The sequence below is a fragment of the Apteryx mantelli genome, chromosome 3, assembly GCF_036417845.1.
Source record: "Apteryx mantelli isolate bAptMan1 chromosome 3, bAptMan1.hap1, whole genome shotgun sequence".
NCBI classification, from domain to species: Eukaryota; Metazoa; Chordata; class Aves; order Apterygiformes; family Apterygidae; genus Apteryx; species Apteryx mantelli.
Genome location: NC_089980.1, coordinates 57,861,043 through 57,873,850, shown reverse-complemented (window position 1 = coordinate 57,873,850; position 12,808 = coordinate 57,861,043). Strand labels below are relative to the sequence as shown.

General features: G+C 39.7%; 1 protein-coding gene across 1 annotated transcript in view; it reads left to right on the top strand.

Moving 5' to 3' along the window:
* Positions 1 to 12,808, top strand: part of PCNX2 (pecanex 2) — a 166,267-nt gene that overhangs the window by 95,802 nt on the left and 57,657 nt on the right. Inside the window, exon 22 of the mRNA XM_067293462.1 lies at positions 10,697 to 10,807. Coding sequence (XP_067149563.1) covers positions 10,697 to 10,807 — 111 coding nt within the window. The remainder of the gene's footprint in view (positions 1 to 10,696; positions 10,808 to 12,808) is intronic.

The window sequence follows — 12,808 nt, the reverse complement described above, 5'->3', positions numbered from 1 at the left end:
TTCTTAGGAGATACTATAATATCAGTGCAAAGGTTAATAAGGATGTTCGTATTAGCTGAAAAAGGAAAACCACAAATAATGGAGAATATATTCTTCAGAGGCACAGGGAAGATGGACTTAGATAACAGGACTTAAGGGATTTCTCCCTAGACTTCTAGCAGTAGGAAGATCTCTAAGACTTTTCTGTAATGGGATAAAAACTGTGGGAATATTATCAAGTTTTGGGGCGTGGAAAGAATAAACTATTTGGGGAAGAAGAAAAGACAGCCTATTCTTCCATCCCTGTAATGTCTACTGATACAATACTTAACTTAGGAAAAATTCTAACATATGAACAAATACTTATATGTAACCATATGGATGGTTAAGTGCATGTTATGGATTACCAGGACCATCTTTCTTCAATGCAATTGAAAAGAAAAAGAAAAAAAGGACAGCACAGTCTTCCTTGGCAACTGTGTGAGCTGCTTTTAGAGAATGTTTAGCAGTTATTAAGTCAAGAATGAACAGATATTGGTTAGCATGATGGAAAAACCAATGCAGATCATTTGGACGTCAAGGTTATTGGTTTAGAACTGGCTGAGTGTTAACAAAGATGCTCAGGACAAGGCTTGTCACCAGCTGCCAAGCTGTGTTCTGTTAAGGATGGAGCTTTGCTTTTCATCCTGTGCCAGCTGTGAATCCTCTAACTCTTGCTTGTAAGAGGGGTTGTAGTGTCTGCCTGAGCTGCTTTTGGAGCCTTGAATGGTGATGATGTTATGCTGAAGAAGCAAAGACAGCACTGTACGTGCAAAAGAGGAGGCATATGCACTCCTTTCTTTGTCTGTGATGTTGTATCTGGCCATGTGCAAACCAATGCCAACTCTCCCTGGGTTGTAATATCCAGCAGGTAGTGTGTAGTTGCTTGTCTGCGACAGAAATTATGCCAGCCAGGTCAGAAACAGACCTGGCTGCAGTCACAGACTTCCCAGACAATATTGTCCATGGCAACAGGGAAACAAGCGTATCTCTCATGCCTGTGAATGGATGCTCACAAGAAGGAAAAAACAATCCCCTGGAAGAATTATCATGTCTTGAAAGAGGGTGGTACCCAACGGTCAGGCCATGTGGCTCCCCAGCAAATCAAGGCTCACAAGTTTAGGGGAAACTGGTGCCCTGCAAACTTTGAGATGGACATAGCTGAGTTCTTAAAACAGCTCAGAACAGTGGTGAATTGCTACCAAAGTAGTCATCACTATACTGTTCATAGTGGTCTGGTTGTTCAGATGAATCCTTGTCGCGAAAACATGCATGGGCATGGAGTTTGTTGAGTTTTGGGCCTGGGCATTAACTAACTTGTTTGAATGGGACTGCTGGGAAATCTGTGCATTTTCACCAGCTTCATTCCTCTAGCTATGCCTTTCTTAGAGATTTGAGCCATGGAAAAGATCTCTGTGCTCATAAAGGGACAGGAGCAGCCCTTCTCCTGTAACACAGGTCAAGAACTTTAAACTGTAGCCATCATCTAATACTATGGGAGTATCTTTGTTGGAAGATAAAAAGTGTTGTTAAAGTGTGTGTACATGTCTGTCTGTCTTTCTCTCTTGACTGGAAAGCCTCTTCCTAGGTTTCCTCTGGCCTTTCTCTTAGCTGATCTCATCAGTTAAAGAAACCGTGCCCACATGCTTAATGCTGCACAGGCACCTCTTCTTTCTGGCTGGATAAAATAATCTTATCTATTATTTCCTAACAAATTTTCAGTACAAATATATGGAGCAGGTTCACCATCCTCTTCAGAGATATTTGGGTGTTATACCTCTGAAGGGTTTTATGTGTTTGACTGCCTTAGGTTATTGAATCCCCAAAGATATGAATTCACATCTACTAGGTCTGGGGCTCTTGCCACAGGTTTATCTTCTCTGAGACTGTGCCAACTGTACCACAGGCACTAGAGGTCTGCAATACTCAGCTGGCTTGGAGCAAGCTGACAATCTTTTCTGTTTCTTCTGTACTGTAATAATGAATTTTTGGATGTGCAATGATGGATTTCAGCATGCTGGTCTCAGGTGTGAACCTCCTTGCTTATACTGGGTAAATTTTAGGCTACGGGGACTTCAAGGATTGAACTGGCTGCCGTAAGAAAAAAGTTTATGCCAAGACTGCAAGTGCTGTTCTGATCCTCTAAGCTATAAGCATCTTTGCTGGCCTTCTCCTAGCGATCAGTGCAGGTTGTCCTGCAAACTCAGCAGTGCAAGTGTGGATGCTTCTGGCTGTAGAGGAGCCAGCAGCATGTCTGAGATCACTGTATGCCAAACTCTGGTATGCTGGTTCCTTGACAGCAACTCTTTCATTTGTAGAGCACAATTGAGAAGAGATACCTGTTAAATTCTGGGCTTTGGAAAAAATTGGATTCTTGACAAATCTGTGTAGCTTCCTTTAAGCCTTAAAGAAAGAGCCTCTATTTGCTTACACACTCATCTACCACACAGACCCTGATGGGAATGTTAAGATCCAGTGTCATTAACCCTTTAATCTATAGGACTACAACTTATTATCTTTTCCTCTCTCTTGTATGTTACTGGCAGGCAGTTTAATGGCCTCTTAATTTGTGTGTGTGGATGAACTAATTAGCAATATTAAAATATGAAATCACCATATATTTTCTGATAGTCAAATTCTCTGAGGGTTCTGAATTTGTCTTCATGCATAAGGCAAAATAATCAAAGAACAAGAGCTTGTTAAATTTGCCTTCATTAACACTGAATTCATTTGCCTAAGTACTCTTACCCCTGCTGAGCTCACTTACGGATACAGTTTCCCTGTCTGATATTTCTTCTTCTTCTTTCCCAGAATACATTTTCCAGCCTAATGAGTCTACATTTTTTAACTTTTTATTTTTAGTAAGAGTTTTTCTCTTTCCATATACTTATTTCTGCCATAGTATCCTATGTCATGTATCTGTGAAAGATGATCTTTACATCAAAGTAACTCCAGCTAGGAGAGCCAGCTTGTAACAACCTGCCAGACCTGTGCTGATCAGGCTTAACTCTGTAAGATTTCAGCGTCTGCAACACAATCCCTCAGACAGGGAAGAAATTACACGTCATCTTATTTTCATTGATTTTATGAGAAAGTGCTACTGCTGACTTTGGTGCTTCGTAGAAGTCCAGCAGTTAACCTGTTGAATCCTTTTACTGCCTTTGTGGCTACAAACAACAGGCTTCTTGGTTAGTCTGCATGTCCGAGGGCATTTAGGTGCTACTTACTTATAAGACAAAAACCTCACTCTGTTTCCTTCCCCCTTCTGATCTTTTTTCCTACTCTAAATCTAATGTTTCACTTCAAAGCTTCTGGCACTAAGTCATTAATTCATATTTTAATCCATTTCTTGCCATTCGTGCAGACTGAAATGCAATGTCTTAATCAGCTGTACCCTCTTAGCTCACAGCTGTTTCCTCAACTTTTGATATCTGGTGTATAAGCCCTGTTAAGACACTTTCTGCTGAGTAAAATACCCAAGGCTACATCTGATATTTGACAGGATAATCCCAGTGGTGTTTTCTGTAGACTCCTTAACTCTCTTGTGCATTGTACAGTTCATGTTTCCTTTTAATATTGGTTTAACTGATTTTTCATTCACCTTTCTTCCACTGATCTCTACTTCAGACTTCATCCCTGACACTCTTTCCAAATTGCATTTTCTCTATTTTTTTTTCCTTTTTTCTTTAGAATGGGAAAAATGCATGGATGCAGGAAAATATATACCCATTCCCTTGGTCAGTCTAACTTGCTATACATTGAGAACTGTATTCATGTACACTCATGCTGTTAGAAGCATGTTCTGTGTCTGGTAGTGCTGACATTGAAAGAGAAATCTCCACTATCTGATGCTTCAAAGCGCAACTTTCTCTGTGCATTTTTTTATGTTCGCTTTTAGTAAAGGAGATTTCTGGGAGGATACAGTCTGAGCGTAAGCCAGTCTATGAATGCTTCACTGGAGAGGCTGGATCAGTGCAGCTCCCATCTGTTGTATTTCAGCTATCTGGCCATTGCAGATTGCACTGATAAGCTCTGATCTCTTTCTTGTCCACCTCAGGAAATATGGGAGATGGTTTCTTATGGTACCACAGGCTCCTTCCCTGGGCTGTTGCCTACAGTGTTGGCAGAAGCAGCCTCTGCCACTGGAGCAGATCCAGGGCTGTTCATTTTATCATCTTTTTATTGTCATAATCCTCATCATACTTACTTCTGCCTGATGGTTAACATTTGGCTTAAAATGTAAGGCTTCAGAAGCCTGTTACTCAGCTGTTTATAACATGCCTGTTTTGTACACCTTCACTGTAAGTGCTAGACACTGTGTTCCAGGAATATATTCTTACAAGGTTCTGGTTTCAGAGTCTTGGACTGATTCTATTTTCTCCCTCTTATATATCTTGCATTAAACAATGATCTTGAAATCCCATAATATAAGGGCAGATGCAAATAAAGATATCCTGGAAAGCTGTTTTTGTTTAAAATCAATGTGTGCACACACTCTCTTAAAACCCAGAAAAATTCAAGCTTAGCAAGAAAATTTAAATTTTTACACTTTATTTAGTCTCAGTACTACCAAGGAGTCTGCCCACATGGAGTCTCAACAGATGCTGAACAGACAGGCTGCCAAAGGCTGAAGGTATTGCATAGTCTCCATATCACATTCAGTGTCTTTTAAATTCAGCTGGTAATCTCCAGCTAGATTATTGAAATCCACCAAACTGAGAAGAGGAGATCACATTTTAGTGGTATTTCAGACTCCTCAATTTTTTTTTATATATGTTAACTGTAATTTCCAGTAACTTCCAGATTGTAATATTGCTTACATTCAGTAAAGTAAGAATAAACACAAAAAAGAAATCCTGAAAAATTAAGTCTTTACCTCTTCTGTGTTATGGATGTATAGGATACTAGTCTATGTGCCAGAGTTCTATAGAGGCTTTTAACAACTTATAGAAGATGTAAACATGATTAAGATGCTAAACTGTGTGTCCACAGAAAATAAATATGAATGAAGGATGCATGCTCTGCACTTTCACTTGACAGTAGGAGGAATGTGGTAGTTTAAATTTACTGAATATACTGACAATTTAAATTCTTTATCAAAGACTTAAAAACTGTTTGCTGTGCAAAACTGTCACATGAGTAGAGATATCTAGGACCATTAGAACTTTATGTCCCCTAAATAATACATCATTTTTCTGCTTGGTGAACTGTAGAAAACGTTGAAGGTCTAAGAAAGCATAATAAAAAATATGCTTTGATAAATCATCCTAAACCAGGATGTAGAAGTCTCAAGGAAAATTAATCATTTATGCATGTTTAAGGAAGATATCATAAAGACAGGGAAAGAATTCAGCATATTTTTTTAAAAAAAGCTTTCACTTTAGATGGGAATTTTCCCCCTTTGTATCTAGCACTGTTTAAAAACAATACTTTGCCAAGGATAAATTATGTATTTCACAGAATAGTGAAGGTTGGAAGGAACCTCTGGAGATCATCTAGTCCAACCCCTCTGCTCAAATCAGGATCAGCTAGAGCAGGTTGCTAAGGGCCATGTCCAGTTGGGTTTTGAATATCTCCAAGGATGGAGACTCCACAACCTCTCTGGGCAATCTATTCAACTGTTCAACCACCCTCACAGTAAAGAAAGTTTTTCTTATGTTCAGGTGGAATTTCATGTGTTTCGGTTTGTGCCCATTGCCTCTTGTCCTGTCACTAGGCACCACTGAGAAGAGTCTTGCACTGTCTTCTTTAGTCCTGCCATCAGGCATTTATACAGATTCATAAGATTCCCCCCTGAGCCTTTTCTCCTCTAGGCTGAACAGTCCCAGCTCTTTCAGCCTCTCCTTGTAAGTCAGATGTTCCAGTCCCTTAAACATCTTTGTGGCCCTTGCATGGACCCGCTCTAGTATCTCCGTGTCCTTGTACTGGGGAGCTGGGCGCTGGACCCAGCACTAGAGGTGCAGCCTCACCAGTGCTAAGTAGAGGGGAAGGATCATCTCCATTGACCTGCTGGCAAAGCTCTTTCTAATGCAGCCCAGGAGGCTGTTGGCCTTCTTTGCTGCAAGGGCACATTGTTTGCTCATGTTGAACTTGTCCACCAGGACCCCCAGGTCCTTTTGTGCAAAGCTGCTTCCAGCTAGTTGGCAACCAGCCTGTACTCTGCACTTCCCTTTGCTGAACTTCATGAGATTCTTGTCAGCCTATTTCTCCAGCCTGTTGAGGTCCCTCTGAATGGCAGCACAATCATCTGGTGTGTCAGCCACTCCTCCCAGTTTTGCAAACTTCCTGAGGGTGCACTCTGTCCAGGTTATTAATGAAGATATTAAACAGTATTGGCCCCGATATCAATCCTTGGGGTGCACCACCAGTGTGTGGCCTCCTGCTGGACTTTGTGCTGCTGATCACAACCTTCTGAGCCTGGCAGTCCAGCCAGGTTTCAGTCCATCTCACTGTCCATTTGTCCAGTCCGTACTTCATCAGTTTGTCTATGAGGATGTTCTGGGAGACAGTGTTGAAAGCCTTACTAGGGTCAAGATAAACAATATCCACTGCTTTCAGCTTATCCACTGAGCTGATCATTTCATCATAGAAGGCTCAGATTGGTCAAGCATGACTTTCCCTTTGTAAATCTGTGCTGACTACTCCCAATCACCTTCTTGTCCTCCATGCATTTGAAATTGGTTTCCAGGAGGATTTGCTCCATTGCCTTCCCAGGGATCTAGGGAGGGTGACTGGCCTGTAGCTCCTTGCATTCTTCTTTCTGCCCTTCTTGAAGATAGGAGTAACATTTGCTTTCTTCTGGTCCTCGGGAACCTTTCCTGATCACCATGACCTTTCAAAGATGATGAAGAGTGACTTCGCAATGACATTGGCCAGCTACCTCAGCACTCATGGGTGCATCCAGTCAGTGCACATGGACTTGTGTATGTCCAGTTTGCTTAAATGTTTCCTAACTTGATTCTTCACTACTGAAGGTACATCTTCATTTCTCCACACTTTCCCACACATCTCAGATTCTAAGTCTTGCCAGTGAAGACTAGGGCAAAGAAGGCATTGAGTACCTCCACCTTTTCTGTGAATTTGTCACCATGCTGCCCTATTCAGCAGTGGGTCCACATTTTCCCCAGTCTTCCTTTTGCTGCTTATATACCTGTAGAAGATCTTCTCTTGCCTTTCATACCCCTCACAGGATTTAACCCTACCAGATGGGCTTTGACTTTCCTAACCCTTCCTAATCCTAGCTGTTTCTGACAATTTAAAAAAGATGTTAAAGGTTTTCCTTTTAAAGCATTATGATTACTGAAGACTGAAACATACGTAGTTCTAGCTGAAGTAAGAGACTGATTGTGTTTCTGAGGATCAGCTTCTTTGAGTTTATGAAAACAAATTTTAGCAGCTTCAGTTTCCCTGTGAGAAAGCAATAGCACTTTCTGAATCCTTTGAATTCCTGTATCAGATATAGAAGAAGTATGTAGTAAACTGGGTAGAGCTGATAAGGAGCAATATTTTTTAGATTGCTTTAGCAAAAAAAACCAAACAACCCCTCCCCCCAACCCCCCCCCAAGTCTCCCCTCCTAAATCTCTATGTTGTGGTTGCCAAACACAGGTGAAATCATCTCTAGGAAGTATAGTAAGCTTTGTAGAACACCAGTGACATGTTTTGCAGAACTGCCCTGGAAGCAGTATTTTAATGTCTAATAGAGGCATTTGACAACCCTTAATGAATGCAGTAGCTTGAAAATTGCAGATATCCAGGCCTTTGGGTACAGTGTTGTAAAGCTCTCAAAAAACAAGAGAATTCACTAAAATGTTTGTCTTACATCCATGTTCTTGCTAATGGAAATAAGATCTGTTGCCTATCTTATGGAAGCATTAGCTGAAAGGCAGGTGTTAAAATAAACAACAGAAAATTCAAGTAGTGAATGAACGTAGAAGTGGTAGGACTGGTTAGAGGCAACAGAGAACTTAGGCTCCATGACCTATTTTGCAAGAATGTGTAAATATTAGAGAATGATGAAAATGATGTCATAGAACAAGAAGCCAGAAGAGTCTCCTCCTGGATTTGGTTTCCTAGCAAATACAAAACCTGAATTATATTTGAGGTTTAAGAACCTTTTGATGAACCCTGAGCTTTGAGCACAGCTGGGCTGATTTATGTCTTTGTGATTTCAGTCTGTAACAGGCAGAACTTTGGTGGGTTGTGCTGCAGTGTTGAATTTTTGAGATTTCAGATGTGAGTCATTAGCTTTTTCAACCCTTCACTTAAATCTTTAGCAGATATAATTTTTCTCCCAGCTGTTCATTTAGACATTTCAGATGAATACAGATTAAGTAAAACAAAGTAACCATCCAACCTGTTAAGAAGTGTTCAAATAAATGAAAGTCGATTCTAGTTTCAGTTCAGTTTTACTTGCCTGCTTTATTTAATGTTGTCGTTTTCAAGTCACATGTAGTATTTTTCAGAGAAAACAAAGTAGACAATATCAGAATTTCTCATAGTTAAACTAAGGAGGGGTGACCAGGCTGTGCCTTGAAGAGATTGTAGAGCTTGTTTTCATCAGGACTTGCCTCATTTTGTGTAATATGCCTGTGATAATGTAAGCTATATTTTTTGAAGTTGCTCCTAATTTGAAACATGCCAAAACACCAAAGCACATAAATCATGTAGCGCTGCTTTCATCTCAAGCGGAAGGTATATCAATTAAAACTGGAGTTAGCATGATGCAGCAGCTGCTGCTGTGATCATTTGGTAGCACAAAGACCAAAACATTTTCATGCTATTAGTCATTCTGTGCCTCCCTCCCAATTCATTTGCAATTATTTACAGTGGAATTCATAGAGGAGCTCAATGAAAAGTCCCATCGGCACATTGCTGATGTGGATACAGGTGATCAAGTGATACTTTGGGGGTGGTAACTTAAGGGCAGATAAAATGCGTTAGCCTGGCAGTGAAGATGCATCCTCTCTGACTATGTACTTACTAGTTAATAAAGTATGCCTAGGACCATGCTCTGTCACGGAGGCCAGTTGTCATGGAGAAGGCTGTGTCCGTGCTAGTAAACTCTCCTAGCCTCTCTGCAGGGTGGAGGTATTGGTTTTGGCCCAACAAAAACCTTACTAGGGACCATTCTGACAATTTAACTACATATACAATACCAGTGCCTGGGAACATTTCCTGGTAGCATTTTATTTACTAATATAGCCTCAATATCTTTCAGGATGCTGGCAATGTCATGTTTTTCATTTAAGCGATTGAAAGGTGTATTATAAGAAACTCAACATATATTTGCTACATGAGCATGAAATGCTGCATATATTGTTGTTTCATTCTCAAGTCGTGTGTGTGTGTTTAGCAATAATCTCTGTTGAAGGCCAAATCTTTCCTGACAGTTTATCAGGAACCTATGCTGCAAAATGAATCTGATAACCCAGTGCAGGCAAGACAAAAGATCTGTTCAGGCCTGATGTCAAGAGAACTAACAGAAAAAAATTTATATATACGTTCCAGGAAATATGCACACATCATTTTTGAATCAGAAGGTTGTAGTTGCACCACAATGCATATTTTACAGGAGCCCAAATGTAAATTCAGTATGTTTTTTAATTCGTACTGTGCAACGTGAAGAATTCGTGTTAAAGCAACCTTTTTATGGTAAGATGGTTTGATCTTGAAATGCAACTACAATGCATGGTTAGTGCCAAGCATATGCTTAAATAGCGATGGCATCTCCCACTGATTCAACACATAAGCTTTGTGTTCCTGAGAAATAAGCCTGGTTTTCCTGTGCAGAGCTGCATGTGTTGCACACAGAGCTTCCTCTATTTCCTGCACCCACTTTCTCCTAGGGGTTTCTTGTCCTGTATTAACCAGTTGTCTTACTGGCAGTCTGATATATGCACCCAATATCAGAACCTGTTTTCCTAAAAAAAAGTTTTTGTGTTTTTTCTGCTGCTTCATGGTGTATTGTACGAAAGATACCTGCTTGACTGACTGTATTTTGCAGACTGACTGTATTTTACAGATTTAGTGTTATTTCTAATGTGGTATCCCTAATCTCTTCTGCCAAACCAGCGTGTGCACTGAAAGTTACAGAAAACATTGTTTTGATAATAATGTACTGGAATTCTTTTAAAGAAATATTTAAGTGAGGGGAGAAGGGTAAGGGGTGAGGCATCTGTTTCCCTGAGGAGAACAACTGAAAGTAACTCTTAAGACAAAGAATTATTTTGCAGAAAGATTGAGATCACAGAAGTTCCAATTCAATGAAGTAATTTCTATTAGCAAAAGCATGGTTTTCCCTCAGATGCAGTTTTTTCTTTCTTTCTTCCTGTGAGAATGCTGATAGAAGAACACAGAAGTTACTATGTAGTGTTACAAGTTGGCAGGTAACTGCTATGTTAATTTCTAATTAAAGCAAACATTTTTGAAGAAAGACAATCTAGGAACTAGATTCAGTTTGGTAGTTAAGGATGTACCTCCTTGTAAGTGTGAATTGCAAGTGAAAATATACTTTTGTTCCCTACTGATGTAGGGCATTAATGACAATGAAAATTAATATAACAACATACACTATCTCACATTCATTCCAGTTCTAAAAGATTTATCATTTTCAGATGTTACTATCTGAAACTATCTCAATACCTAAAAAGTGACCATGTCTTTCTATTTTTTTTTCAGCTGTGGGACCTACTGCAAAAGTTACAGTTCATCATGACATATGTTGCTCCCTGGCAGATTGCCTGGGGGTCGTCGTTCCATGTTTTTGCTCAGCTCTTTGCAATACCTCATATCCTTTATAAATTTATTTTTTCTTTACTCTCAAATTCCTCTTCATGTATGTACAAAAAATTATTTACAGTGTTTGAACAAGGTGTGACATTTCTAGGTAACTTTTATTTAAAAACATGAAAATGCTTGAAGCATCACCTGGGAAATGTGGTTTTCTCTTTTGCTTATGCTCAACTCTTGCCTGCATAGGATCCGAAACCAGGAAATTGTATTCTGACCAAAACTGGTCTTATGCATGTCCACTTCACACCCAGTCACATTCAGCAGATCATATATTTCTGCAGCTCTAGGCACTGACTTTCGGTGCTTCTTGAAACTTAGTTCCACTTTGGGTGGACTTCTTTTGTATACATTTTCATTGTGGAGCTGAGAAGCATTCTCTTTTTTAACATTTCCACTATGCAGATGCGTAGAGTAAGTTGAGGATAATCCAGTGAAAAGTTTTTTGAGTAACAATGTATGTTCATCAACATTAGTGCCCTTTCCTGGGCTGATAACGTTGTTTTTGTGGATATGGAGACTTAACCATGGAGTATAATGACCCCAAAATGTTTGTAGGGTTAAAAATATATAGTGGATTTTTGAAACAAGAATTTTTCAGTTTAAAGTCTAATTCAGTTAGAAATATGATTTAAAGCAGGAGAAAGATAAAAATGAAATAAAACACTGTGACCTTAACTGATCAAACTTAACTTTGTTGGCATCTAAAGCATTTTCAGAGTAACTTTTCATTTCTTCCTTCCCCCTAGCCAAAACTGCAGAAAAAAAAAAGTTGGGTGAACTGTTTTTAGTTCAGACCTACTGAAGAGTTTACTTGCTACTGTTTATTAGATGTCTGATTCATTATCCCTTTCATCCTACAAAGAGTAGTTTTTGTTTCTCTCTTGAGTGATTTTTCCCTCTGTTCTTTGCTATGATATTTTGAATCACCTGCAGCACTGATTAACTGTGCTAATGTTTATTAATATTCAAAGGACAAACAACTTTTTTCTTTACATTTTCTTAGTGATTCCATGTCAAGGGGGGGAGATGGTGTCAGTGACACCAATTAATGTCAGAGTCCAATACTCTCTGACCAGCTTCTTTTAGATATTCTACACATGGAGGGTATAACGTTTAATAGCAAAATTTACTTATTTGAAGATATTTGAGGTTACATGGGATTTTTGGTTTAGCAGAGTGATACAGCAATATACTGAAATCACAATACAAGTGTAAGTTACACTTAGGAAAATATAGCAATTGCAGTGTACAGTTCAATCACAATATAAATGTGTTTCCCATTGCGGGTCCCTGTAATATGCTCACCGTCACGATGCTGGACATCCCCCATTGCCGGGAAGGAATATGTGGGTTGAAAGCAGCTCAAGCCTATTGCTTTCTTCAAAAATTTTGTTAGTTCTTCAGTTTTTATACTCCATGTTGGACTGAGGCATGTATACACTCCCTCCATGCTGGTCTGGCTAACTCAGGGAGACATTCACACTCTTTCAGTAATCTCAGGGAGAAACATTTATACCACCTGTTAATCCACTCAGCTGTGATATGGTCAATTGATCCTCTCAACTGACATAGCTGTTAATCCAAAACAAAGGCTGCCCGCTGGTCCCCTTTGTGTTGAGATGAAGTCAGCTTTCTGTGCTACAGCTAAGGTCAGTCACAACCTGCCTTATCCTCTGAGCTTTATGGGGCAAAACGCCCTTGCCTATCTCCCCTGAGCCTTCTTCCAACCCCCTCTAAGGGTTTATTGGTTGGGCACAGGGAGTCAGAAATGCTTACTTTTAGGTACTTTTCTTGGCTGGCTGAATTAATTGAGTAATCTCCCTCAGCAGATAATTGAAAGAAAGAAAGAATCTCTTCTGGAGAAATTCAAAGCCTTATCTAGATGCCCTGATTTATCTTTGGGGAAATTATCCTTCACCAGGAAGTTAAGTATCTGAAGCTGGGTATCGGAATTTTTTCCAGTTCCAGACTGATGCAGGTTTTAATATAGGAAGTGTA